Raw genomic sequence first — 27,356 nt, 5'->3', positions numbered from 1 at the left:
TACATCTACACCATATTTAAAACAAATTGCTCTTTGATAGGCAAATTCTAATTCTTTTGTGTGACTGACCTAACCAAGTGACTTTTGGTTAATCTCCTAACATCTCACACTTGGCTTGCATTAATTGGTTTGAAAATGTCCTTATGGTGCACTTTGGACTGTTTTTGATCCTTAAAATTGCTTTGTTATTGGAAACGGGGATTCCTCCTGGTGTAGTGTTTCCCTTGAATAATTTGAACACTACATCAGTACTTTTTTGCCTAGTTTAAGGATCACTGACGTTCATAAATTGCCAAATATTATGAGTTAATACAGCACTGAACTACAGTATGAACCCAATGATCCCACTGCAGTGTTTACATCTTTTCTCACCCCTCTTTATTCCATCACCATACCTTTTCTTCCCCCTTGTCCTTGTATAGATCTATCCCAATCAGCTCAACTCATCCTGGTAGTAACAAGCAACACACACAAAATGCTGGAGGTACTCAGCAGGCCAGGCAGCATCAGCATCTGGAAAAGAGCGCACTCAATATTTTGAGCTGAAGGGTCTCAGCGCAGATCGTCGACTGTTTACTCTTTTCCACAGATGCTGCCTGGCCTGTTGAGTTCCTCCAGCATTTTGCGTGTGTTGCTTGGATTTCCAGCATCTGCAGATTTCCTCTTGCTTGTAGTGATGAGTTCCATATTCAAGTCCCTCTGGGTTAAGAAGTTCTTCCTGAAATCTTTCTTCCTGAATTGTTAGTGACTCTTCTTTTTTATAGCTCTTACTTTCGATCTTGCACTCATGATAATATCTAGCCTTTCAAATCTGTACTCTTTAATCACTCCTACCTTCTCTTTTCTACAGAGAATTTATAATAAATCCTCTACAGTCATATAGAGAGTAGATCAAGAGCTAGCAGCAGATTCTCTTCTTTTGAATATATTGGTGACAACATCAATTCTTCGTACCAAACCAGCCCGTTCGCAGTCATTTTATTTTCTCTTGCAAACTTATCAATAACCACATTTAATGAATTCATGGCCGGAATTAAATTGCTATGACCTTTTAAAAGCTGGCGATGTAAGCTGAGGTACAGTTCTGCCATTTTTTTTGGCACTGAACTGTGGTGCACATTATTTGTGCAGTGAATAGTAGCCTGTCTGATACTGAGACAGTCACTGCTGAGTCATATACAGGTTTCAAGCAACTACCTTCCAAGATGATCAGGAATAGGAAGTTTAACAATGATCTTTTTAACCCTGATTTGAGGTCTCTGATAACAATTACAGGTCCCACTCTTGTCCTGATTGAACTAGTCTACTTTTACAAGGGCCAGTGATCAGCACATTTGGCCTTTGGTCTGAATTGTGATCAATAATACATTGGCTTTTATTACCTTGCTGTGCAATTACTGCTTTCTTCAGAAATGAAATGAAATCTTTTTGCATTCCTAACTACACTGTGCAAATTTCTTCTTGCTTTGAAGATGCGGTTATTTGACCGAATGGCTGTATTTCATTATAAATATCAATGGTTCAGAAAAGTAATGAATTCTGAATTCGAATTCACAGACAACAGCAGGATAGGATGCACAAAATTTTCCTTTGAGAGAAGCTACAAAAGGTTACATGCAATTTAAGTGACTGGTGAAAGTGAATAGAATCAATGTGGAGAATCTTGAGGTTATCTCACTTACACTGAAGAAAGGCAAATCAGAATGTGTCTTTTTCTACAAGATACTAGGAATTGTAGTGGAATGATTTTGGTCCACAAATGATTAAAAGTTAGTACACGGAACAAACAAAAAAAAAATCACTAAACTTAAACGCATTTTACAAGGCTTTCAATACAAAAGTAAGGAGGTGAAGCTATAAACAAGAGAAAATCTGCAGTGCTGGAAATCCAAGCAAGACACACAAAATGCTAGAGGAACTCAGTAGACCAGGCAGCATCTATGAAGAAGAGTACAGTCAAAGTTTCGGGCCAACCCAAAACGTCGATTGTACGCTTTTCCATAGATGCTGCCTGGCTTGCTGAGTTCCTCCAGCATTGTGTGTGTTGATTGAAGTGAAGCTATAGTTCAATGTGACATGATGGACCAAATTTGATTCAGAGCAATAGATTCAGTTTTGGACTCAATACTTTGGGAAGGTGTGCAAGGGGATCTTATTGCAAATGGAAATCAATCCAGGTAAGTGTGGAGAAATGTATTTCGGGAAGTGCGACAAGCCAAGAGGGTATATGATAATTGCAACGATTCTGACTGTCACAGAGTCATAAACACAAGAGATCCTGCCAATGCAACACATCAGAGCATCACACACAAAATGCTGGAGAAACTCAGCAGGTCAGGCAATGTCCATAGAGAGGAATGAACAGTTGACATTTTGGGCCGAGACCTTTCATCAGGACTACATAGAGTCATAACATTTGGAGAGCAGAGGAACCTGGGAGAGAGTATGGCCAACAATTCATAAAGATCATGGGATAGAATGCTAGTTGAAGCAGAGAATACTAAAGTGGAGAGGTTAAAACTCTACACAACCTAAGTCAGATGACTCTTCACCTTCAGTAAATGTACAGTTCTTTCCATCACATTACGAGAAGGTGGGATTGCACTGAAGAGATTCATGGGGACGTTGCCAGGACTGGAACATTTTGGCATGAGGAAAGGTAGGTTATGCTGGGCTTGTATGGAACAGAGAAGGCTGAGGGAAGGCAAAATTGAATTGTATCATATATGAGCCAGATAGAGGGAGTTATTAGGAAGGTGGTCAGAAGAAGTGGACTTAGATTTGAAGTAACTGGTAGAATGAACAGAGGGGAGATGTAGGAATTTTTCTTTCACTCAGAGTGTTATTGGGGTCTGGAACTCAGTGTCTATAAGGGACGGAAACCCCCACCATCTTGAATCATTGCTGGTCCGTACACTTGAACAAATGGATTCTTTAGACTTTAGACCCAATATTCCTTCTCAACCACAACACATTCAATAGGCTAATTGGCCTCATTCTAGGTCCTAAATTTTCCATGATTCTATGATAATCTCGGGGCTGGATATTGCACAGCTCCACCAGATTGATAAGAGTTTGGTAGTACAGAGAAAAACTCTGTTAGCAGAGGAATCAAGAACATAGGAGTAGAATCTTAGTGCTTGTTATTTTAGGATTTTAGTCGAGCAGCAAGACCTTTGTGCAAATTTACTTATCTGGAGTATGTTTTCACTTCTGGTCTCCTTACCTAAAACAGGACATGACTATCATCAAGAAAGTGCAACAAACAACCTGCCTGGCAGAAGAAAGCACGCATCAAGTCGTTCCCTCCTGCTGAGGGGTTTGTGATCTGAGATCGCAGTCACAGGGAAAGGGAGGGGGGGAAGGCACCAAGGGTCGATCTGAGGGGGAATCTCCTCAGTCGGGTGGATCTGGAGTGCTGTGGAGACAAGACATACAAAGAGACAGATTCCTGAATATTAGAGCAGCGTAAGGAAAAGGGGATACAGCAGAAAACTGACTCCACCGTGGACGATTCATATGGCCAGTGGCCCAATGTGCACCTAATTCATATGTCATTATGAAATCAGGAAGCAATTTTATTTACAGAGGATGGAGAAAAATCTCTCCCAAATAGTTGTGGTTACTGAAATTTAAAAATGAATAGAGTTGAGATACAAATCCTTAAGGATCTAATTAGATGTGGAATTGGCTTCAGGGGTTGGCTGTCTTATTGCTGTTCCTTGGTAACATCGTCACTATGTCACCGACAAGAGGTCCCTGAAAATCTGCCAGTCAGGTTTCAGCTAAAACTGCAGTGAGCACGGGGAAAGGCAACACCAGTCCCCATCTCAAATCTTCGAAGAAACCTCATCACATCACCCACAACAGCCAATGCAACTGCACTAGATGACCACAAAAACAGTTTTGGTAGAAATTCAGCCTCACATCGCAAATATTCAACAACTCGTTAAAAATATCTCGCTTACACCTTTTTGAGCTAAATAAGAAAATACAACCGATACCTGGGATGATAAAAGGATGAATGTGATGTATAGTATTTCATCCGGAGTTACATATATCTTCTGTCCCACACAAGACTCATTTATCTTTCTACTTCACTGTAGCTGCAAATTTTTTTTGTGAAGATAGAGTTATATTTCATGTGGAGCTGTTTTATGAGTACTAAACACAGTCCTCACATGTTCACTTCATAATTTCTTATTAAACAATTGTTATTTTAATTACAAAGGCCGATTTTCCCTTCCATCTTCACACCACTTCTGGCTCCAAGCTGAGACTGTCTACAGTTACATTAAAGGGAATCGTCTTCATGCAGAAGTCTGGCAAACCTTTTATTTTCCACGCCTATTTGCAAGAAAAGTTGTGGTGACAAAAGTCATTATGCTACTTGTGTGCAACTTCACTGCAACGAAAATGTGAGGTAGTACTACTGCCCTTTTGTTACTACTCCCACCCTAGCAAAAACAGATGTGCCAGATTCTTTCTCCATAAAGATGACCTCCTTTGTGGAAGGCCCTTCTGAACAGGCAAGAAAAGTTTGGTCAAAAAATTGTAATTAAAAAAAAACACAAGCAGGTTAAAGATAGAGTAATTGTGGGTACCTGCAGGAGAGGCACCGCATCTATTGCAGATCAAGCTCGAACAATGGGCGACACATCATTGTGGTGTTTGCATCTGTTAGTGTGAAGTAAACAAAGACAACAATGGAGGAACATGTTTTGTTATATTAAAAAAAATGGAGTTAGTATGCAATTCTATTGAGCTGGAAAAGCATCAGCAGGCTCCACACAGATTATCCAAAACAGAAAGGAACATGTGGTTTTAAAGCGGTTGCCTTTTGCTCTTCGTGTTGTAAGCTTTTCTTTTTGACTGCACCTGAAAACTATCAAAAATCTCATTGCACAGCTTTCGAACAAGAGACTCTGTCCTAAAGTAGCTTCCAATCACCCCAATGTGCAAGGATTCCATTGAGATAATAAATCAGTTTTAAGACCATATATCAAGATGGTGGCAGTTCTGTGATACTGTGGTTCTGGGCTCTTTTGCAGATAGCTTGGCTAGAAGTGGTGCAGCAGTGTTACAGATGTGCGAGATTAACATCATCCCAAAACCCAGGTCAACTCAAAGCCAGCAAAGAGAAAGACTATTGTTGCCTCTTTGCAACATTGGCACAGTTTGATATCTGCAAGTCCTACAAGTCTGAACACAGAGGCACTTGGTGACAAGACCGTTAGGCTACAAGATACACACCTGCAAGGGCCACACCAGTCTGTCCGTTGGTCAAGGCCAAAGCGTGCCCGGCATTTCTTAGGAGAGCTTGGATCTGAACAAAAACAAACAAAAGAAACAAAAAAAAAGCAAAATATATGGCAAGGATGGGCAGGGAAGGCACGAAAGTAAAAAAGAGAGTAAAGAAAAGCAATAGGTGTTATAGCAACTGTTACAATAATTTCACAGACTGTTATTTGACACTACAAAGAGTCAATTTGAAGGCTGTTTTAGTAAGCAAAACATTTTACCGAGAAGTAGATTGTATGTACCGTTTATTGCATGTAAAGTTGCTGATTTAAATAAATACAGTTTTACAGAATGAGATTTAAATAAGAGCACAAGCAAAAAAAAATTGGCGCTTGCAAACAAAAAGTGGCAGGACTCAGACAGAGCAAAGTTACAATTAGGAGAGATCGTTCAAAGCTGAAGCATGTCACAAGAAATGTGAGATTAATTCTGCAGGTTTCCAACCCTTTCCTTCTACCCATCTCCACCAATCTCTCAAAACAAAACTATCTCAGGCTTGATTGCTAATCTGTTGAATTAGATGATTCCAGTTGGGGGCAATAACAGCAATATTACAATTTGATCGAACGTTCAGAAAAGGAAATTATTAATTCAGGCTCCGTATCTAGATTTAGTGACTCCAATGTGGACATCAGGGAGAGTGAAGTCAATGGTAACCCAATACCAACTCCTTACCTGGGTTTGAACCATTGCTTTGGCATTGCAATGTTTGTGAGTCATGGAATGAAAGGATAGTTTGCACATGCAAGCTCATTCTGAGTGGAAAATTTGCACATGCAGCTTAATCGTGTAGCTAGAAAAGTCTATGAGACTAAAAATTAAATAGCAATGGGAGCCAAACCACAAATACCAAAGAAGCCAAACACAACTGCTTCACTTTTTGAAGTGCTATTTTCTGTATTGATCAATGGTTATGGAGAGTTATGTGATATTAGATTAAAAAGCAGATTCAAATATGTTACTTTAAAAAATCTTTCTTTAATAAAACTGGAGCTTATTGGAATGAGGCTTGAAATCAGGATTTACTTTGCTCTCTGACTGTGCATTTGGCTGTATTTGTACCTTTATCTGCCTCTTGAGTGCTTGCCAATGTGTGAATTAATTTCCTGTTAAAAGATCATCCGTCTCCCTTTCTCTCTCCAAACGCTGCTTGATTTATTGAGGATTTCCAGAATTTTTCATTTTAATATCCTTCAGTTTTGATATCCATATAATTCTTCGCTCACACATCTGCGCAAGTGTTTCTAAGAATCCATACATGTCTCCCCGTTGTCAATTTGCACTTGTGGTTGTGTCCATCTGCATGTTTGCCTGTCTCTAGTAGTGTACAACCGCTTACACTGTCATTGTACATGTATGTTTCTGTGTACGTGAGCTAAGTCTACGCAAATGGGCTTGCACCACACAGCATATTTTGAGCTTTAACATTTTATTTTAGTGGCAGAGTCTCTTTTTCAAATTAGCATTTTGGTCTGAAAATTTTTGTTTAAACAGACATAAGAACACATTTACAATCCCGGAAGGAATCATTTCAGAAGAAGTTCCTATCAGTTCCCCTGAAATCATCCACCCACCCTCTTTCAACAAGACAGCTGAAATCATCTAAAGTGACATTGTACAAAATCCTCTAACAAGACAGGGATATTCAGTCAAGTTTTTTCACCTAGGGGTATAAAACATGACACATACAGGTACTGAATAGTTCGTTGTCAAAATGTGATCAATAAGCAGCATTCACAAAAAGCATTTGTCACGCTCTTTCATCATTTGTTCAAAGATGCCCCGTCCTACTGTGCATATTATGATGAAATATATTATTGTGATGAAAACAGTGCAGAGCTCCTGTGGCTTTTCTTTTCTGTCTCTTCAAATAACAAGGAAGGTTTGAAGAATGGTTGCTTTGCAAAGACGAGAGGGGTTGAATTTTTATCTTGATGCCTGGGTGGAACACACTAAGTAAGACAGTCTCTGAGTATCTTATGGCCAGCCACTAAGCCAAACTGTCTCTCCTTCCATCATTTGAAAATTGGGTTGGTTCGATTTCAGCAATGTATCCTCTCCACCTATCTTAACCGTCTGTGTAACCAAGGCAACATTAAACGTGCAGGCATGAAGACACTAGACTGACCCTGTGCTTTCCTTTAAAACCCTGGTAGAATTTTAAAGTTAGTAGTTTGGTTGACATGACAATATAATCACATTTTCAACTTGCTATCAAGTTCAGGCAGCAACTGTGGTTTGTTCCTCTCGGCTAGCAGGTCCACTCTCAACTATGGTCAGAAATACATAAAGATCAAAAAGGCTTGAGCAAAACCATTATATTCTACAGAACATAAGTACTTTGGAGGCTGTTTTAGACTTCTCACAGAGGTAAGGTTTATCAAAGTAAGCAAATAGCCAAAATTCTTTGCTGTTAATGATGTCAGGCATTCTCCTCCTGTAACACTCAACTTCCAGATGCTGCCTGGGCTGTCAACTTTGCATCAACAAAGTACTGATGTAGAATTTTGTTGCCTGTCATTTCAGCAAAGCTGTTGCCCACTGGTATAATGAGTATCTTGCTTAATTAAAAAATACGCATTGTTAATACATTGGTTCATTAATACTGCATCATGCAATTTCATCCCAGAGGACTTGGTTTCAAGTTACAACTGAATAAGTGTAGTCACTAAGCAGTCAGAGGTGAAAATATTCTGTACCTGGATCAGAATCTTGCTGCTTGTCTCTTTTCCTCCTTTTCTTTTTACCCTGCAACATATAATTTACAATGCATTCAATTCTAACTGTATTCTCAATTTTGAGCATCTTGGCAACCCTTAAAATTATTTTAGTGCGGTGAGATTCTTTCTTTGGAACAATGCTGCTCCAGACTCCTGAGGAACTTTTAGGATCTCCTGATCTGGATCTCACCAATTCTCTATACTGCCACTGAGGCCCTCCTGGAGATCACAGACTCAGAGTTGACGGTCATTTCAGCCAAAACAGAATAACGATACAAAATATTCCATGAATATTAACATGAAAGATAATTTTAATTATGCAAAAGATGTTATTTCTAAACAAAGGGGGATCAAATAAATGGGGGCCAATTTCCACGTGGCCTCTTCGTATTTTATAACCTATGAATTTATAACGTGAGCTCTTGAATTGAATTGACTTAATTTCTTACATCCTTCACATACATGAGGTGTAAAAATCTTTACGTTACAGCTCCATCTAAATGTGCAATGTGCAATCATAGTAATTTATGATAAATAGAACAGTCAATGAAATATAGAATACACTCAAATCAGCGTCAATTCATCAGTCTGATGGCCTGGTGGAAGGAGCTGTCTCGGAGCTTGTTGGTCCTGGCTTTTGTGCTGTGGTACCACTTCACGGATGGTAGCAGCTGAAATAGATTGTAGTTGGGATGGCTTGGGTCCCCAATGATCCTACGGGCCCTTTTTACACACCTGTCCTTGTAAATGTCCTGAATCATCGGAAGTTCACAACTACAGATGCACCGGGCTGTCAGCATCACTCTCTGTAGAGTCCTGCGGTTAAGGGAGGTACAGTTCCCATACCAGGCAGTGATGCAGCCAGTCAAGATGCTCTCAATTGTGCCCCTGTAGAACGTTCTTAGGATCTGGGGGCCTATACCAAACTTCCTCAACCGTCTGAGGTGAAAGAGGCACTGTTGTGCCCTTTTCACCACACAACTGGTGTGTACAGACTATGTGAGGTCCTCAGTGATGTGGATGCCGAGGAACTTGAAGCTGTTTACCCTCTCAAACCCAGATTCATTGATGTCAGTAGGGGTTAGCCCATCTCCTTTCCTCCTGTAGTCCCCAACTAGCTCCTTTGTTTTTGCCACATTGAGGGAGAGGCTGTTTTCTTGACACCAGTGTGTCAGAGAGATGACTTCTTCCCTGCAGGCCACCTCGCTATTGTTTGAGGTGAGGCCAATCAATGTAGTGTCGTTGGCAAATTTAATTAGCAGATTGGAGCTGTGGGTGGCGATACGGTCATGGGTGTACAGGGAGTAAAGGAGGGGACTCAGTACGCAGCCCTGAGGGGCTCCTGTATTGAGAGTCAGAGGGTTGGAGGTGAGGGAGCCTAATCTTACAACCTTCTGGCGATTTGACAGGAAGTCCAGGATCCAGTTGCACAAGGCAGGGTCAAGACCGAGGTCTCTGAGCTTCCTATCGAGCCTGGATGGAACTATGGTGTTGAATGCTGAACTGCGGTCCAAGAACAACATCCTCACCTAAGCATCCTTCTTCTCCAGATGAGTAAGGATGTAGAGCTGTGGCTATTGCGGCATCTGTCGATCGGTTGTGTTGGTAGGCAAATTGTAGGGGTCCAGTGTGGGTGGTAGCAAGCTGCAGATGTAATCCTTGACCAGCCTCTCAAAGCGTTTGCTTATTATTGAGGTGAGTGCGACAGGACGCCAATCGTTCAGGCATGTTACCTTGGTCTTTTTTGGTACAGGGACAATGGTGGATAATGTGAAGCAGGAAGGCACTCTACACTGGGAGAGGGGGAGGGAATTTCTGAAGAAAAGTTCACCACTACACAGCCCTGTGCCTGTTAGTGCAGATCCACTGTAATTGCCTTCACATATAAGGACGAGGAGATAGTTTACCTTATTCATTTCACACTACGTGCCAGGGCTTAAACACAACCAAACATGGGGAACAAAATATCAGAAGCTTTAGAAAGAGTAAGAAATTCCCATCAGAGTGAGGGTTGTAAGGGGAAGGAGTCAGGCTGGCTGCCAGCTCTGTACTCAACCAAAACTAACAAATTAAAAGTCTTTGATCTCAATGCTGCCAAACATCCGATATAAACTACATAGCACATAACATAAACGGGATTGCCGGGGATTTCAAACTGAATGTAGGCATCTTACAAATCCAACATTTTCTTAAAGTCAAACACATCAAATTGAGAAACGTAAACAACAGGAATTCTGCAGATGCTGGAAATTCAAGCAACACACATCAAAGTTGCTGGTGAACGCAGCAGGCCAGGCAGCATCTCTAGGAAGAGATGCAGTCGACATTTTCGCAGTCTTGACCTTCGTCAGGGTCTCGGCCTGAAACGTCGACTGCACCTCTTCCTACAGATGCTGCCTGGCCTGCTGCGTTCACCAGCAACTTTTATGTGTGTTACATCAAATTGAGGGTGGTTTTGTCTGACAAAGTAGAAAATTCAGTCAGATTTCCTGCAGAAGATGAATTGTCAAGATTTGCTACAACTTTTCTGCTTCTCTTTCTAGTTATTATCATTTCCTTACACCCCCAGATGTATATTCGATTCAATACTGCATGGAATCCTGGAGCATGCCTTATGAAAATAGGTTGAGTGAACTCGGCCTTTTCTCCTTGCAGCGACGGAGGATGAGAGGTGACCTGATAGAGGTGTATAAGATGATAAGGGGCATTGATCGTGTGGATAGCCATAGTTTTAAGATGCTTGGAAGTAGGTACAGAGGGGATGTCAGGGGTAAATTTTTCACACAAGGAGTGGTGGGTGCTTGGAATGCACTGCCAGCAATGGTGGTAGAGGTGGATACAACAGGGTCTTTTAAGAGACTCTTAGATAGGAACATGGAGCTTAGAAAAATAAGGAGCTATGTGGTAGGGAAACTCCAGGCAGTTTCCAGAGTAGATTACATGGTCGGCACAACATTGTGGGCTGAAGGGCCTGTAATATGCTGTAGATTTCTATGTTCTATGTTGCATGTTCTAAATCAAATTGTAAGAGATGAGTTTTAAGAAAGAGAAAATAAAATTTTAAAATCAGACTTACTAGGCTAGAACTAGCTGATCAGGCTACCCTTTCCAAAACTGCTGTCTACCGCCTTCCCCACCAACACTTTCCTGGCCTGGATGCTGAGGGTCTACCCCAGCTGCAAGTGTCTTGCAACCCAGCAGTGTGATCAGAATGGCACAGCACCAATGAGACCCTTCCTGAAACTGCTCTGAAAGTTTAGACAGTTGGAAAAGCTGTATCCCAAACTTTGCCAGCTACAAAGGCTAACTATTAACACAGGATTCTGAAATGCTGGAAATCCGGGAAAACACACACACAAGGACATTGCCTGGATTGGGAAGCATGCCTTATGAGAATAGGTTGAGTGATCACGGCCTTTTCTCCTTGGAGCGACGGAGGATGACAGGTGACCTGATGGAGGTGTACAAGATAACGAGAGGCATTGATAGTGTGGATAGTCAGAGGCTTTTTCCCAGGGCTGAAATGGTTGCCACAAGAGGTCAAAGGTTTAACGAGCTGGGGAGTAGGTACAGAGGAGATGTCAGGGGTAAGTTTTTTACTCAGAGAGTGGTGAGTGCGTGGAATGGGCTGCCGGCAACGGTGGTGGAGGCGGATACAATAGGGTCTTTTAAGAGACTTTTGGATAGGTACATGGAGCTTAGAAAAATAGAGGGCTATAGGTAAGCCTAGTAATTTCTAAGGTAGGGACATGTTTGGCACAACTTTGTGGGCCGAAGGGCCTGTATTGTGCTGTAGGTTTTCTATGTTTCTATGTAAAATGCTGGAGGAACTCTGCAGGTCAGGCAGCATCTATAGAAATAAATAAACAGGCGATGTTTTAGGCTGAGACATTTCTTCAGCAGTGGAAAGGAAAATGCCAGAATAAAAAGGCGGGGTGGGGGGGAAGGGGGTAAATAGGACTAGTCAGAAGGTGATAGGTGAAGCCAGGTGGGTGGGAAGGGCTAAGGGCTGGAGAGGAAAGGATCTGATAGGAGAGGAGAGTGGACCTTGAGAGAAAGGGAGGAAGAAGGGGCATCAGGGGGAAGTGATAGGCAGGTGAAGAGAAGAGGTAAGAGGACAGAGTGGGGAATAGAAGAGGGAAAGGGGAGGGAAAAATTACCAGAAGGAGAAATAAATGTTCATGCCGTCAGGTTGGAGGTAGCCAAACAGAACGAGGCGTTGCTCCCCTACTCTGAAAGTGGGCTTATCATAGCAAAGGAGGAGCCCATGGACTGACCTGCTGGAATGGGAATGGGAATAGGAATTAAAATGGTTGATCACCAGGAATTTCCGCTTTTAGTGGATGGAGCGGAGGTGCTCAACAAAGTGGTCCCACAATTTACGGCGGGTCACACCAACATTGAGGAGGCCGCATCGTGAGCACCAGATGCAGCAGACGATCCCAACAGATTTGCAGGTGAAGTGCCGCCTCACCTGGAATGAGTGTTTGGGGGCCTGAATGGAGGTAAGGGGGAAGGTAAATGGGCAGGTGTAGCATTTTGGTCACTTACAGGAGTAGGTGCCAGGAGGGAGATTAGCGGGGAGAGAGATGAATGAGCAAGGGAGTCACGGATGAAGTGATCCCTGGGGAAAGTGGAGAGTTGGAGGGGGGAGGTAAAGATGTGTCTGGTGGTTGAATCCTGTTGAAGATAGTGAAAGTTGTGGAGAATGTGTTGAATGTGGAGGATTATGCAGTGGTAAGTGAGGGCAAGAGGAGCTCTATACCTATCAAGGAGGAGGGAAGACGGGGTAAGTGCAAAAGTCTGGGAAACGGAGGAGAGGGCTGTATCAATGGTGGAGGAAGGGAAACCCCATTATTTGAGGAAATAAGGCTAATAATTGGTAGTTTTTAAATGTCGCAAATACTTAAAAGCAATGAAAGTTTAGAAAGCTATTTTTAAAGTTAAAAATACTTTAAAGTAAACTGATTAACAAGAAACTTAAGAGGTACTTATAAATAATAAATAATTAAAAACATTAAACTAAATTGAAACATAAAAATGACATTTATTTTTCTTTTTGTTTAACAATCCCCATTGAAATGAAGGGCTGGATCCCTGTGCAAAGTGACTTGACTGCTCGAGTGCCAAAATGCCAATCTAACTCTCCTTTCATTGGCTGAATATTGGTGGTAAGTATGGAATCAACGACAGTAACATTTGGATCTAGCTCGTTCAGTTGCTACCTTGATTGTGATCTATGATGCTATGGTTCTCCATCTAATTCAGCTGCAATGGTCTGTAGTATTGCCTTCTGCGGATGTTTAAACCATTTTTCTGCCTCTCATTATTGTTTCCCTACCTTCAGCTCCAAAAAGCACTAATTTCTATATTAGGAACATAAAACAGTACAGGACAGTCCAGCCCCTTCGAGCCATGATGAATGCCAACCAATACAAACAGACGAGCTTATATGATTAACCTAACCCTCCCCTCCTACATAGCCCATAACCCTCCATTTTTCTTCCGTCCATGTGCCTACCTAATTGTCTTTTAAATGCCCCTATAGTCCAGAGACCCGGATGGTAGTTTGCCTCCCTGGTGCCAGGGTCCGGGATATTTCTGATCGTGTCCAAGATATCCTGAAGTGGGAGGGTAAGGAGCCAGAGGTCGTGGTACATATAGGTACCAATGACATAGGTAGGAAAAGGGAAGAGGTCCTGAAAGGAGAATATAGGGAGCTAGGAAGGGAGTTGAGAAAAAGGACCGCAAAGGTAGTAATCTCGGGATTACCGCCTGTGCCACGCGACAGTGAGAGTAGGAATGCGATGAGGTGGAGGATAAATGCGTGGCTGAGGGATTGGAGCAGGGGGCAGGGATTCAAGTTTTTGGATCATTGGGACCTCTTTTGGTGCAGGCGTGACCTGTACAAAAAGGACGGGTTACACTTGAATCCTAGGGGGACCAATATCCTGGCAGGGAGATTAGCGAGGGCTACTGAGGTGACTTTAAACTAGAATGGTCGGGGGGTGGGAATCAAATTAAAGAGGCTAGGCGAGAGGAGGTTAGTTCACAACAGGGGGATGGGAACGAGTGCAGAGAGACAGAGGGGTGTAAAGTGAGGGTAGAAGCAAAAAGTACTAAGGAGAAAAGTAAAAGTGGCAGGCCGACAAATCCAGGGCAAGCATTAAAAAGGGCCACTTTTCAATATAATTGTATAAGGGCTAAGAGAGTTGTAAAAGAGCGCCTGAAGGCTTTGTGCGTCAATGCAAGGAGCATTCGTAATAAGGTGGATGAATTAAAAATGCAGATTGTTATTAATGATTATGATATAGTTGGGATCACAGAGACATGGCTCCAGGGTGACCAAGGATGGGAGCTCAACGTTCAGGGATATTCAATATTCAGGAGGGATAGACATGAAAGAAAAGGAGGTGGGGTGGCGTTGCTGGTTAAAGATGAGATTAACGCAATAGAAAGGAAGGACATAAGCCGGGAAGATGTGGAATCGATATGGGTAGAGCTGCATAACACTAAGGGGCAGAAGACGCTGGTGGGAGTTGTGTACAGGCAACCTAACAGTAGTAGTGAGGTCGGAGATGGTATTAAACAGGAAATTAGAAATGTGTGCAATAAAGGAACAGCAGTTATAATGGGTGACTTCAATCTACATGTAGACTGGGTGAACCAAATTGGTAAGGGTGCTGAGGAAGAGGATTTCTTGGAATGTATACGTGATGGTTTTTTGAACCAACATATCGAGGAACCAACTAGGGAGCAGGCTATTCTAGACTGGGTATTGAGCAATGAGGAAGGGTTAATTAGCAATCTTGTCGTGAGAGGCCCCTTGGGTAAGAGTGACCATAATACGGTGGAATTCTTCATTAAGATGGAGAGTGACATAGTTAATTCAGAAACAAAGGTTCTGAACTTAAAGAGGGGTAATTTTGAAGGTATGAGACGTGAATTAGCTAAGATAGACTGGCAAATGACACTTAAAGGGTTGACGGTGGATATGCAATGGCAAGCATTTAAAGATTGCATGGATGAACTACAACAATTGTTCATCCCAGTTTGGCAAAAGAATAAATCAAGGAGGGTAGTGCACCCGTGGCTGACAAGAGAAATTAGGGATAGTATCAATTCCAAAGAAGAAGCATACATACAAATTAGCCAGAAAAAGTGGCTCACCTGAGGACTGGGAGAAATTTAGAGTTCAGCAGAGGAGGACAAAGGGCTTAATTAAGAAGGGGAAAAAAGATTATGAGAGAAAACTGGCAGGGAACATAAAAACTGACTGTAAAAGCTTTTATAGATACGTAAAAAGGAAAAGACTGGTAAAGACAAATGTAGGTCCCCTACAGACAGAAACAGGTGAATTGATTATGGGGAGCAATTGAATAATTACTTTCGTTCTGTCTTCACTAAGGAGGACATAAATAATCTTCCAGAAATAGTAGGGGACAGAGGGTCCAGTGAGATGGAGGAACTGAGCGAAATACATGTTAGTAGGGAAGTGGTGTTAGGTAAATTGAAGGGATTGAAGGCAGATAAATCCCCAGGGCCAGATGGTCTGCATCCCAGAGTGCTTAAGGAAGTAGCCCAAGAAATAGTGGATGCATTAGTGATAATTTTTCAAAACTCGTTAGATTCTGGACTAGTTCCTGAGGATTGGAGGGTGGCTAATGTAACCCCACTTTTTAAAAAAGGGAGAGAGAAACCGGGGAATTATAGACCGGTTAGCCTAACGTCAGTGGTGGGGAAACTGCTGGAGTCAGTTATCAAAGATGTGATAACAGCACAATTGGAAAGCGGTGAAATCATCGGACAAAGTCAGCATGGATTTGTGAAAGGAACATCATGTCTGACGAATCTCATAGAATTTTTTGAGAATGTAACTAGTAGAGTGGATAGGGGAGAACCAGTGGATGTGGTATATTTGGATTTTCAAAAGGCTTTTGACAAGGTCCCACACGGGAGATTAGTGTGCAAACTTAAAGCACACGGTATTGGGGGTAAGGTATTGATGTGGATAGAGAATTGGTTAACAGACAGGAAGCAAAGAGTGGGAATAAACGGGACCTTTTCAGAATGGCAGGCGGTGACTAGTGGGGTACCGCAAGGCTCAGTGCTGGGACCCCAGTTGTTTACAATATATATTAATGACTTGGATGAGGGAATTAAATGCAGCATCTCCAAGTTTGCGGATGACACGAAGCTGGGTGGCAGTGTTAGCTGTGAGGAGGATGCTAAGAGGATGCAGAGTGACTTGGATAGGTTGGGTGAGTGGGCAAATTCATGGCAGATGCAACTTAATGTGGATAAGTGTGAAGTTATCCACCTTGGTGGCAAAAATAGGAAAACAGATTATTATTTGAATGGTGGCTGATTAGGAAAAGGGGAGGTGCAACGAGACCTGGGTGTCATTATACACCAGTCATTGAAAGTGGGCATGCAGGTACAGCAGGTGGTGAAAAAGGCGAATGGTATGCTGGCATTTATAGCGAGAGGATTCGAGTACAGGAGCAGGGAGGTACTACTGCAGTTGTACAAGGCCTTGGTGAGACCACACCTGGAGTATTGTGTGCAGTTTTGGTCCCTTAATCTGAGGAAAGACATCCTTGCCATAGAGGGAGTACAAAGAAGGTTCACCAGATTGATTCCTGGGATGGTAGGACTTTCATATGAAGAAAGACTGGATGAACTGGGCTTGTACTCGTTGGAATTTAGAAGATTGAGGGGGGGATCTGATTGAAACGTATAAAATCCTAAAGGGATTGGACAGGCTAGATGCAGGAAGATTGTTCCTGATGTTGGGGAAGTCCAGAACGAGGGGTCACAGTTTGAGGATAAAGGGGAAGCCTTTTAGGACCGAGATTAGGAAAAACTTCTTCACACAGAGAGTGGTGAATCTGTGGAATTCTCTGCCACAGGAAACAGTTGAGGCCAGTTCATTGGCTATATTTAAGAGGGAGTTAGATATGGCCCTTGTGGCTACGGGGATCAGGGGGTATGGAGGGAAGGCTGGGGCAGGGTTCTGAGTTGGATGATCAGCCATGATCATAATAAATGGTGGTGCAGGCTCGAAGGGCCGAATGGCCTACTCCTGCACCTATTTTCTATAGCATCTGTAATACCTATACTGTATCAGCTATCAGCACCATCCCTGGCAGTGCATTCCAGGCACCAGCCATTTCTTGTGTAAAATAGTTGTCTCGGACATCTCCACTAAACTTTCCTCTGCTCACCTGAAATGGATCTCCTCTGGTATTGATCTGTGCAACCCTGGGAAAAGAGTGCTGACTGTCCACTCTATCAATGCCTCTTATAATCTTATATACTGAGATCAAGCCATCTCTCATCCTCCATCACCCCCAAGAGAAGAGCTTTAGGTCACTTGATCTCTCCTCCTAAAACATATTCTCTAATCCTGGTAAATCTGTACTGCACCCTCTCTACAAAGGGACCAGAAGTGAACAGCTGCAATATTACCTTGGGGCATTTGAACATAATCCCCTGACCAATGAAGGCCAGCACACAATACGCCTTCTTAACCACCCTATCAACTTGTGTGGTAACCTTGAGTGATCCATGGACTCCATCCCTGAGATCCCTCTGTTCCTCCACACTGCTGAGAATCCTGCCATTAACCTTGTACAGCATCTTCAAGTACTATCTTCCAAAATGTATCTCTTCACGCGTTTCTGCACTGAACCCTATCTGCCAATTCTCAGTCCAACTCTCCATCCTGTCTGTTGTAACCTACAACGACCTTCTACACTTTTCAGAACAACCCCAACCTTTGTGACATTGGCAGTCTTACTAAGCTACCCCTCCACTTCCACATCCAAGTCATTTATAAAAACTGCAAAGAACAGGGGTCCCAGAACCGATCCCTGCCCAACACCACCAGTCACCGACCTCCAGGCAGACTATGATGTTGTAGCCATTTCAGCGACTTGGTTGAGAGAAGGACAGGGATGGATGCTTAATGTCCCAGGGTTTCAATGTTTTAGAAAAGATAGAGAGAGAGGTAAAGCAGGTTTGGGGGGCGGGTGGTTGCAATATTAATCAGGGACAATCTCACATCTGCATTCAGAGGGGGACATAATGGGAGTGTCGTCCACTGAGTCTGTATGTGGGTAGAACTCAAAAATAGGAATGCACTACAGAACCCCCCCCTCCCAAAAGTCACTGGGACATTGAGGAACAGATAAGCAAGAAAATTAAGAAAAGGTGTAAAAACAATAGGGTTGTTGTCATGAGAGACTTCAACTTCCCTAACATAAACTGGAATCTTCTTAGTGCAAGAGGTTTAGATGGAGCAGAATTTGCTAGGTGCATTCAGGAGGGTTCCTTAAATCAATATATAGATAGTCCAACAAGAGGAGGGGCTGTATTTGATCTGGTGTTGGGTAACGAGTATGGCCAAGTGATCAAACGCTCCGTGGGAGAGCAGATAGTGAACAGTGACCACAGCTCTTTAAGTTAGCTATAGATAAGGATAAGTATGGACCTTGCTCAAGAGTATTAAACTGGAGCAGGGCTAATTATGAGAGCATTAGGCTGGAACTGGAGGGAATTAGTTGGGAGCAGCTGTTTTTGGACAAGTCTACATCTGAGATGTGGAGGGTGTTTAAAGACCAGCTGCACAGGTATGTTCCAGTCAGAATGAAGGACCAGGATGGCAAGGTAAGAGGACCTTGGATGTAGAGAGAGGTGGTAAATTTGATCCAGAAGAATTTTATTTACTTATTTAGAGATATAGCACAGAACATGTCCTTCCAGCCCGAGCTATGCTGCGCAGCAAGCCACCCGTTTAACTTTTGCCTGATCACAGGGCAATTTACAATGACTAATTGACCTACTAACCAGTATCACTTTGGACTGTGGGAGGAAACTGGAGCACCACAGGAAACACGCATGGTCAGAGGGAGAACATACAAGCTCTTTACAGACAGTTCTAGAATTGAACTCCGAATTTCCACACTCCAAACTGTAATAGAGTTGCACTAACCATTCCATTACCATGGTGGAAAAGTACGTAAAGCTTAGGGAGCTAGAATCAAACAGAGCCCTTTAAGGATTATTCAGAAGCCAGAAAAGGACTCAAGAAGGGAATTAGGAAAATCAGGAGCGGTCATTAAAAGTCCTTGGCAAGTAAGAGAATCCCAAGGCATTCTATACATACATACATGAAAAGCAAGAGGGTAATCAGAGAGACAATAGGGTCACTCAAGGTTAAAGGTGGGGTGTGGAGAAATATCTGCTTGAATGCGGAGGATGTGGGTGAGGTCACAAATGAGTATTCTATGTCAGTATTTACCATGGAGAAGGACGTGGAGGAGAAGATGTTTAGTGTCGAGTGTATTAATAGACTAGGGCATTCTGAGGTAAATGCGGTGTTGGGTCTCTTAAAGAGCATTAAGGTAGATAAGTTCCCGGGGACTGATGGGATATACCCAAGGTTATTGAGAGAGGCAAGTGAAAAGATTGCAGGGGCCTTGACCAATATCTTTGTGTCCTACCTAGCCACAGGCAAGGTCCCAGTGGACTAGTGTTGTTCCATTATTTAAAGAGGGAATTTGGGATAATCCTGGAAACTATAGACTAGTGAGTCTCACTTCAGTGGTTGGAAAGTTACTGGAGAGAATCCTTAGGGTTAGGATTTATAGCATTTGGAAAACCATGGCCTGATAAGGAAAGCCAGCATGGCCTTGTGCAGGGTAAGCCGTGTCTTACTAATTTGATTGAGTTTTTTGACGAGGTGATGAGGGTGTTTGATGAAGGTAGAACTGTGGATGTTGTCTACATGGATCTTAGTAAGGCATTTGACTAGGTCCTTCGTGGGAGACTCATCCAGTAGATTAAGATGCATCCGATCCATACAGAATTGGCTGTTTGCATTCAGAATGAGTCTATAGAAGACAAAAGGCAGTGGTCAAAGGGACTTAATCTAGCTGCAGGTCTGTGATTAGTGGTGTACCACAGGGATGTCTGTTATTTGTGATTTATATAAATGACCTGGATGAAAATGTACATGGGTGGGTTAGTAAGTTTGCAGAAGATACAAAGATTGGTTGTGTTATTGATAGTGCAGAAAACTGGCAAAGAATACAACAGCATATAGGTCAATTGCAGATATGGGCCCAGAAATGGCAGATGGAGTTTAACCTGGCCAAATGTGAGTTGTTGAATCTTGGGGTAGGTCAAACGTAAAGAAACAGCGCACTGTCAAGGGTAAGACTCTTAACAGTGTTGTTGAGCATACAGATTTTAGGGTCCAGGTTCATTGCTCTCTGAAAGTGGTTACACAGGTTGATATGGTGGTTAAGAAGACATATGGCATGCTTGCTTTTTCAGTTGAAGCATTAAGTTCAAAAGTCAGGAAGTTATGTTGCAGCTTTACAAACTCTGGAGTATTGCAAAAAAGTTCTGCTCACCCTAGTATAGGACTGTTAAGAGTATAGGAAGGAATTCGATGTTTTGGAGAGGATGCAGAAGAGGTTTACCAGGATGTTATCTGGATTAGATGGACATGTGCTGTAACAAGAGGCTGGACAAACTTGGGTTGTTTTCTCTGCTGTGGCAGAGACTGAGGGGTGAACTGATATATAATGATAAGAGGCACAGACAGAGTAGACAGACAGCACTTTTTCCCATGATTGATATGCAAAATACCAGAGGGTATGCATTTAAGGTGAGAGGGAGTAAGTTCAAAGGCAGTTATTTTACACAGTGGTGGGTGCCCGGAATGCACTGTCTGGTAGAGGTAGAGGCAGCAAGGTTAGGCACTTCTAAGAGTCATTTAGATAGCACATGAATGTGAAGGAAATGGAAGGATATGCACATTGTGTAGGCAGAAGTGTTGGTTTAATTGACTATTTGCTTATTAATTTAATTGGTTCGGCATAACATTATGGGCCTGTCCTGTACTGTTCTTTGCTCCAGTTACTACCATGTTCTGCCTTCTGTGGGCTAGTCAATTCAAATCCACGCACTCTAGTTCTCCTGGATCCCATGCCTCATGACTTTCTGGATGAAAGTTTTGCTAGTGAATCTTTTTCAATAATTTATGGAAGACTCACCGTTCTATAATTCCTAGGATTATCCCTATTACCTTTCTTGAACAATAGAACAGCATTTGCTACCCTCCATCTCTCTGGTATCACTCCTGTGGCTCGGGAGGAAGCAAACATCATCATTAACGCCCCAATAATTTCTTGTAGTAACATGTCCTTCCTCTCCTAACTTATTCAAGTAGTTAATAATCATGTGTGAAACTTGATGGCCAATATCAGAAGGCTGGTAAAGAAGGTGGGGCACAAAACCAGATTCATACATGTGCATGCACACATACACACGCGTACAGACACAAACACTCACTCACACTTAATTTCAAATAATTGAACTGAGACTGAGAGTCAAATGTGTGTACTGCTCATGCCTAATATCTTACTTGTGTGGTACTCATTTTAATTTTGCTTATAGAACTGGTGCAAGTTGCTGTCTCTTCCAAATTCTTAGTTGTGCTTTGTGATAAATAATTTTAGTAAGACAATAGTGTCATTTACTAAATTAATCAGGGCGTCCCAAAAGCAAAATACCACAGATGATGTAACGCTGAAATAAAAAAAAAGTACTGTAAATATTCATTGGTTCAGGTAGCTTGTATGGAGAGAATAAATAGATTTAGTGCCTCAGGCTGATTAACCTTTATAACTCATGTTCTCAGTATTATCTACATTGATGCTGCCTGACCTGCTGAACATTTTTGTGTGTGTGGTTCTGGATTCGCAGCATCTGCAGAATCTCTTGCATTCAGTAGTTTTTTTTGTTATTTTTCTTTTGTACATTGCTTGTTCGTTGGTCCTTGTTTATGTAAAGTTTTGTAAATTCTATTGCATTTCTTTTTACCTCTGTAACTGCCTGCAAGAAAATGAACCTCAAGACGGTATATAGTAACATATATACACTTGGGCAACAAATTTACTTTGAACTTTGAGCCTGTTGTCACACTAGGAAAAGTTAGAACGAAGATCATTGACCTGCGGAATGAACTCTGTATCTCTTTACAAATGCTGTTTAATCTTCCAAGTATTTCCAACATACTTTATTCTTAGTTTGATGTGTAAGCTAGTGAAAATACAGAAGATGCACGAAATGGGAGAGATGATTAAAACTGAAGCTTTCCTTGAACTCTTCCTTTGATTCAGCTAGGGTGGATTCAGCTGGTGTGAAGATCTTATCACAAATTGCTGACATGTCCATTAAAAATAATCCCAGCTACTGAATATCACTAGTCAAAGATCTAAGAACATAGAACAATGCAGCACTACAGAGGCCATTTGGCCCACTATGTTGTGCTGATTCTGTAATTAATTTATATGAAATGTCCTCCTCTTGTGTTTCATCCATATCATAGAAAAGTACAGCACAGAACAGGCCATTCAGTCCATCTAGTCCAAGCCATTTAAACTGCCTTCTCCTATCGACCCGCACAGGGACCATAGCCCTCCTATCCATGTACCTATCCAAATTTCTCTTAAACATCGACATCAAGTTCACATGCACCACTTGTGCTGTCAGCTGGTTCCACACTCCCATGACCTTCTGAGTGAAGACGTTTCCCCTCATGTTCCCCTTAAACTTTTCACCTTTCACCCTTAACCCTTGATCTCTAGTTCTAGTCCCACCCAACCACACTGGAAAAAGCCTCCCTTGTGTTTACCCTATCTGTACCCCTCATGATTTTGTATACCTCTATCAAATCTCCTCTTAATCTTCTACATTCCAAGGAATAAAGTCCTAACCTATTCAATCTTTCCATATAACTCGAGTCCCCCAGATCTGGCAACATCCTTGTCAATTTTCTCTGCACTCTTCCAATGTTATATACATCTTTCCTGTGGCTAGGTGACCAAAACTGCATATAATACTCCATATTAGGCCTCACCAACGTCTTATTCAACATAACATCCCATCTCCTGTATCCCTCCAATCCCTTCATATGCATGGGTTTATCTAAAAGCCTCTTACGTTCCACCAAACTGCCGGCTTCCACTATCACCCCTGGTAACCCATTACAGGCACTTAGCATTCCCTGCATAAAAACTTGCTCCTCACGTCACCTTTAAGCTTTACCTCTCTAACCTTAAACAACATGTCCTCTGGTGTTTAACATGTATACCCTGGGGAAAAGATTCTGACTATCTACTGTATCTTATCTATGCCTTTCATAATTATACAAAGTTCTATCCAGTCTCTCTTCAGCGTCTAAAGGTCTAGGGTGAACTACCCAGGTTTGTCAGACCCTCTAATCCAGGCAGCATCCCTTTGCACCTTCTCCATAGTCTCCACATTCTTTCTATAATGAGGTGACCAGAAATGCACACAGATACTCCAAGTTCGGACTGACTAAAGTTTTATATAGCAAAAGATGGATCTTCCTGTTTTTGAAATGTAGAATGCCTCCTAAAATCCTATAGCCATTAGAAACAAGTACAGATAATGGGATATGTGGTTGACTCATTTTTTGAGACTGCAATGAAGACATGTAGAACATGTTATTCTACATGTTGCTAGAATAACAACATGTGCATCACTGAATTCTTTCCCTTTTTCAGATTTTCATAGTACTTTCCTTTTAACATCCCGTTTCCTCACATTATGGTTTTATGTTGCATTACATAAGATAAAACAAGTTGGCTTGTTACCAGGAAGTGCATGTGCTCCTCTAATCTTTATCATATCGTACAAAGGTTTGCAAACTTAGCAGAATATTATGAATAGTTACCAAAAATAGGGTTATAAATTACACTGCCTTCTCTAGCAGCACAATGTTCTTCTGGTCTTTGTGGAACCCAATCAAGCCAACAAGGAGGTTGATGAGATTGAATACTGAGGATTAAATCCTATAGCCATTAGAAACAAGTACAGATAATGGGATATGTGGTTGACTCATTTTTTGAGACTGCAATGAAGACAGCAGATTTATTTTGTACTTCAAAGCTAAAAGCTTAAAGTTCAAAGTAAATTTATGAACAAAATATGTTTATGTCACCTGAGATGCATTTTCTTGCAGGCATTCACATTAGAACAAGCAAATACAATAGAATCAATGAAAAACTGCACACAAAGACTGACCACCAATACACAAAAGAATAATAAATAAACAAACACATAAACAAATAATACTGAGAATGTGAGTTGTGGAGTCCTTGAAAGTGAGTCCAAAGGTTGTGGAATCAGTTCAGAGTTGAGGTGATTGAAGTTATCCATGTGGGTTCAGGAGCCTGACGGTTGAAGGGTAAAAGCTGTTCCTGAACTTGGTGGTGTGGGACCTAAGGTTCCTGAACCTCTTTCCCGATGGCAGCAGTGAGAAGAGAGCATGGCCTGGATTGTGGGGGTTCCTGATGATGGGTGCCGCTCGTTCACTGTCGATGTGGTCAAACGGTAGTGTTTCCTGCACATTATAATGACTTCAGAGACTGGCTATTGTTATTTCACCTTTGATTTGCTGGATGCATCAGCAGAAGGAAAATACATTTTGTGAATAATTTAAAATGGGATTAATACAGGCTTAGTGTAAACGAGGGTTTGATGATTCACATGCACTGTGTGTTGAAGAGTTTGTTTTTTGCTGTACATCTCTCTATGATTCTAGTGGCTAGCTCTCATGAAAACCAGCTTGCAAACAGAAAGTTAACCTGCACTTTCTCCAGGGGAGGTACGAGGTGACAGCCGCAAGTGCAGGCAGCCACTGGAAGGGATCAGTGAAGGATCAGATAACATGGGTGAAAGCAAGGTCTGTATTTTTTGGTTCTGTAGTAGGTGGAAGAGCTGGGAAGATTTTCTATATCCTCAGGGTATTTGGAGGCACTTAAGGCACGTACCCTGCCAATGCATGGCAGCAGCGATATAGCACAGAGCATCAGTTGTGAATCTGTAGAACAGACTGTGCACTGAACTCACACAGCACAAGTTCAGCGAAAATGCTACAGCCAATCTGGTGTCAATATTAGGAATACTCGGTCTCTGGTGAAGTCACTATAAGCAGCTTCACCGCCTTGCAGATTGGAGATGAAAAATCAGCAGGATAATGTGATAACCTTGAGGGACCATATACACCAGACAAATCAAATTCACAAATGTTGCCTCGAGGATGAGTTCATAGAACCGAATGGGGAAAGATTAGAGTAATATATTGTGGCATCAACTACAAATGAGCAATTTTAGTTCTGGTCTATGTGTAGTGACAAAAGATTAATTAATGCATTTGCATCAGTTGGTGAGGCACTGGTGTGTAATTGTCTTCAGGACAGTGTAACTGAAGAAAGCAGGGAATTGCTGGTCAGGTTGCATTTTCCAGAACATAATCAATATTCAGTCTAAATAGAATCAGCTGTTTCTACTGTTAACCATTGATAATCACTGATCTTTAGAAGTTAACTTACATAGTTATCCCTGGCAGACCAGCCTGGGTAAAGCTGCATGTGTAGTTGTCTCTCTTTCCTTGCCAGTTCATAGTATTTTGCCTGTTCTTCACGGGAGAGAGCATGCCACTGTGTCAATAAAAATACAACAATGGCAACTATTATATCTGCATTAAAGAGCAAGCATCCTCTGCAATACACATTTCCAATGATGACATTAAACCATCTGCGTGCCATCTCGGCAAGCCCGACCGGCATGGAAAATCTTGTCCCATGTGTGACCACAATAGAATTCCCTCCCACCCACCTCCTACAGCCCTGCTTTTTCCAGGTGCCACGGCCAGAGGCTCTTCAGTGGATTCAGACGAAAAGCTCTCAGAGACCATGCCCTCCAGACCAAGATTTAACTTTGATCTCTTGGATAAGTGTGCTGGCAGTGGCGGGCGGGGTGGGGTGGGGTTAATAAAGATGGTGCACGTCCGAACAAGCTCCAGACCTTCTGGTGTCCTTTTGACTTGAGAGGGGAAACAAACTGGATTTATTTTCCTTCACTGCACTGGGCGGTTAAAAAAAACTGCACATATATTCACCTCACAAGAAGAAGACCTCTGCCTGGTACTTTTGAGATCTGAATCAGGTTTATTATCCCAGACATATATTGTGAAATTAGTTGTTTTGTGGCAGCAGTATAGTGCAATACAAAAAAAATGACTATAAGTCCCAATAAAAAATGTAAAAATAGTGTCAAATGGGAATAGTGAGGGAGTGTTCATGGGTCCATGATGTACTTGTACATGAGTTATTTTCCTCAGGTGAAGAATAGTAAGGAACAGACAGATGCACAAACATAACTGTTGGAATATATAATTTACTTACTCTTCTACCCAAAATTTGATTGATGGCAGCGCTCTCTTTCAGAGTACACTCGGCTACGACCTTTGCCCTCATTTCTTTCATGTAGAGCATAAATGCATTGAGGGGCTTTTTGATGGTTGGCTTTTTACTCTCTTTTTCCCTTTTTGGTTCAGGATTAGGTTTCCTAAAGGACAAAAATAGTACAGTGCTTAAGAATAAGCTGTCATCGTGTTATGTAGCGACCATCAGGCATTCACCTACACTAATTTCATTTTATTCCCCACCCCTCCATACCCCTTCACACCTCTCAGATTCTACCACTCACCTGCATACTAGGGACAATTTATAACGGCTGGTTAACTCATCAATCTGTACGCCTTGGGGGTGTGGGTTATAAAACTGCAGGAGGTCATGTGTTTTCAGGGAAAAGATGCATACTCCACTCACAGCGCGGGAGGTCAGGACTGAACGCTGGTCACTGGCTACGTGAGGCGGAAGCTCCACCAGCAGCCCCAGTGAAGGAACTAAATGTTAGCATTGTTTTAGTAGCATAATGAAACAAGGTATTGACTTTTTATTCTCACTTTCAATTCTAGTTTGAACATCAAAGATAAAGTAAGAACGGCAGACTAGCAAAATCCCGGAGTTGATGTTTTATCAAAGCAGTGTTGCTGCCCATTTTCACTTTGACCAACCTGTTAAACTCATTCTGAGTAAACTCAAGATCAAGAACACAAGAATCAATGAACCACTGAGAATTTACAAATGCAACAAGAAATGCTTGATTCTCAAAAGATCTTTGCCCATGAGAGCTAGTGAAGCATTAATACTGAACTCTTTCAGATCTACCTGAAAGCGTTAAACCACATACACAGACCATCCTCTCATTTGCTCCAACAAATAAGACATTGACTGCTTCGTGCTCACCCCAAAGGCAAGCATTGTCAGCATAGTGCTGCTTCACTGCTGAGGTTCGAGTGACCTTAATTCTGCAGTGGAAATGCTGTTCACTGAACAACCTTCCATTTGCTCCGAAGTTTAGTTTCGCTCCTGCGGAAAGTTTGTC

The 27,356-nt window shown here is 42.0% G+C and overlaps 1 protein-coding gene across 6 annotated transcripts in view; it reads right to left on the bottom strand.

Moving 5' to 3' along the window:
* The window catches only part of LOC134349243 (transcription factor 7-like 2), a 234,064-nt gene that overhangs the window by 8,436 nt on the left and 198,272 nt on the right, over window positions 1-27,356 (bottom strand). For 2 of the 6 annotated variants that reach the window (XM_063053270.1, XM_063053271.1), the window contains 4 exons: window positions 26,312-26,474; window positions 25,457-25,564; window positions 8,001-8,049; window positions 5,254-5,326 (listed from right to left, as the gene is read on the bottom strand). In XM_063053270.1, coding sequence (XP_062909340.1) covers window positions 5,254-5,326; window positions 8,001-8,049; window positions 25,457-25,564; window positions 26,312-26,474 — 393 coding nt within the window. Of the gene's footprint in view, window positions 1-4,603; window positions 4,678-5,253; window positions 5,327-8,000; window positions 8,050-25,456; window positions 25,565-26,311; window positions 26,475-27,356 lie in introns of those variants that run through there. The other 4 variants (XM_063053272.1, XM_063053274.1, XM_063053275.1 and 1 more) reach the window with 4 other exon arrangements.

This window comes from Mobula hypostoma, chromosome 7 (genome assembly GCF_963921235.1).
Source record: "Mobula hypostoma chromosome 7, sMobHyp1.1, whole genome shotgun sequence".
Classification (NCBI taxonomy): domain Eukaryota; kingdom Metazoa; phylum Chordata; class Chondrichthyes; order Myliobatiformes; family Myliobatidae; genus Mobula; species Mobula hypostoma.
This window is presented reverse-complemented; position numbering and strand designations above follow the sequence as displayed.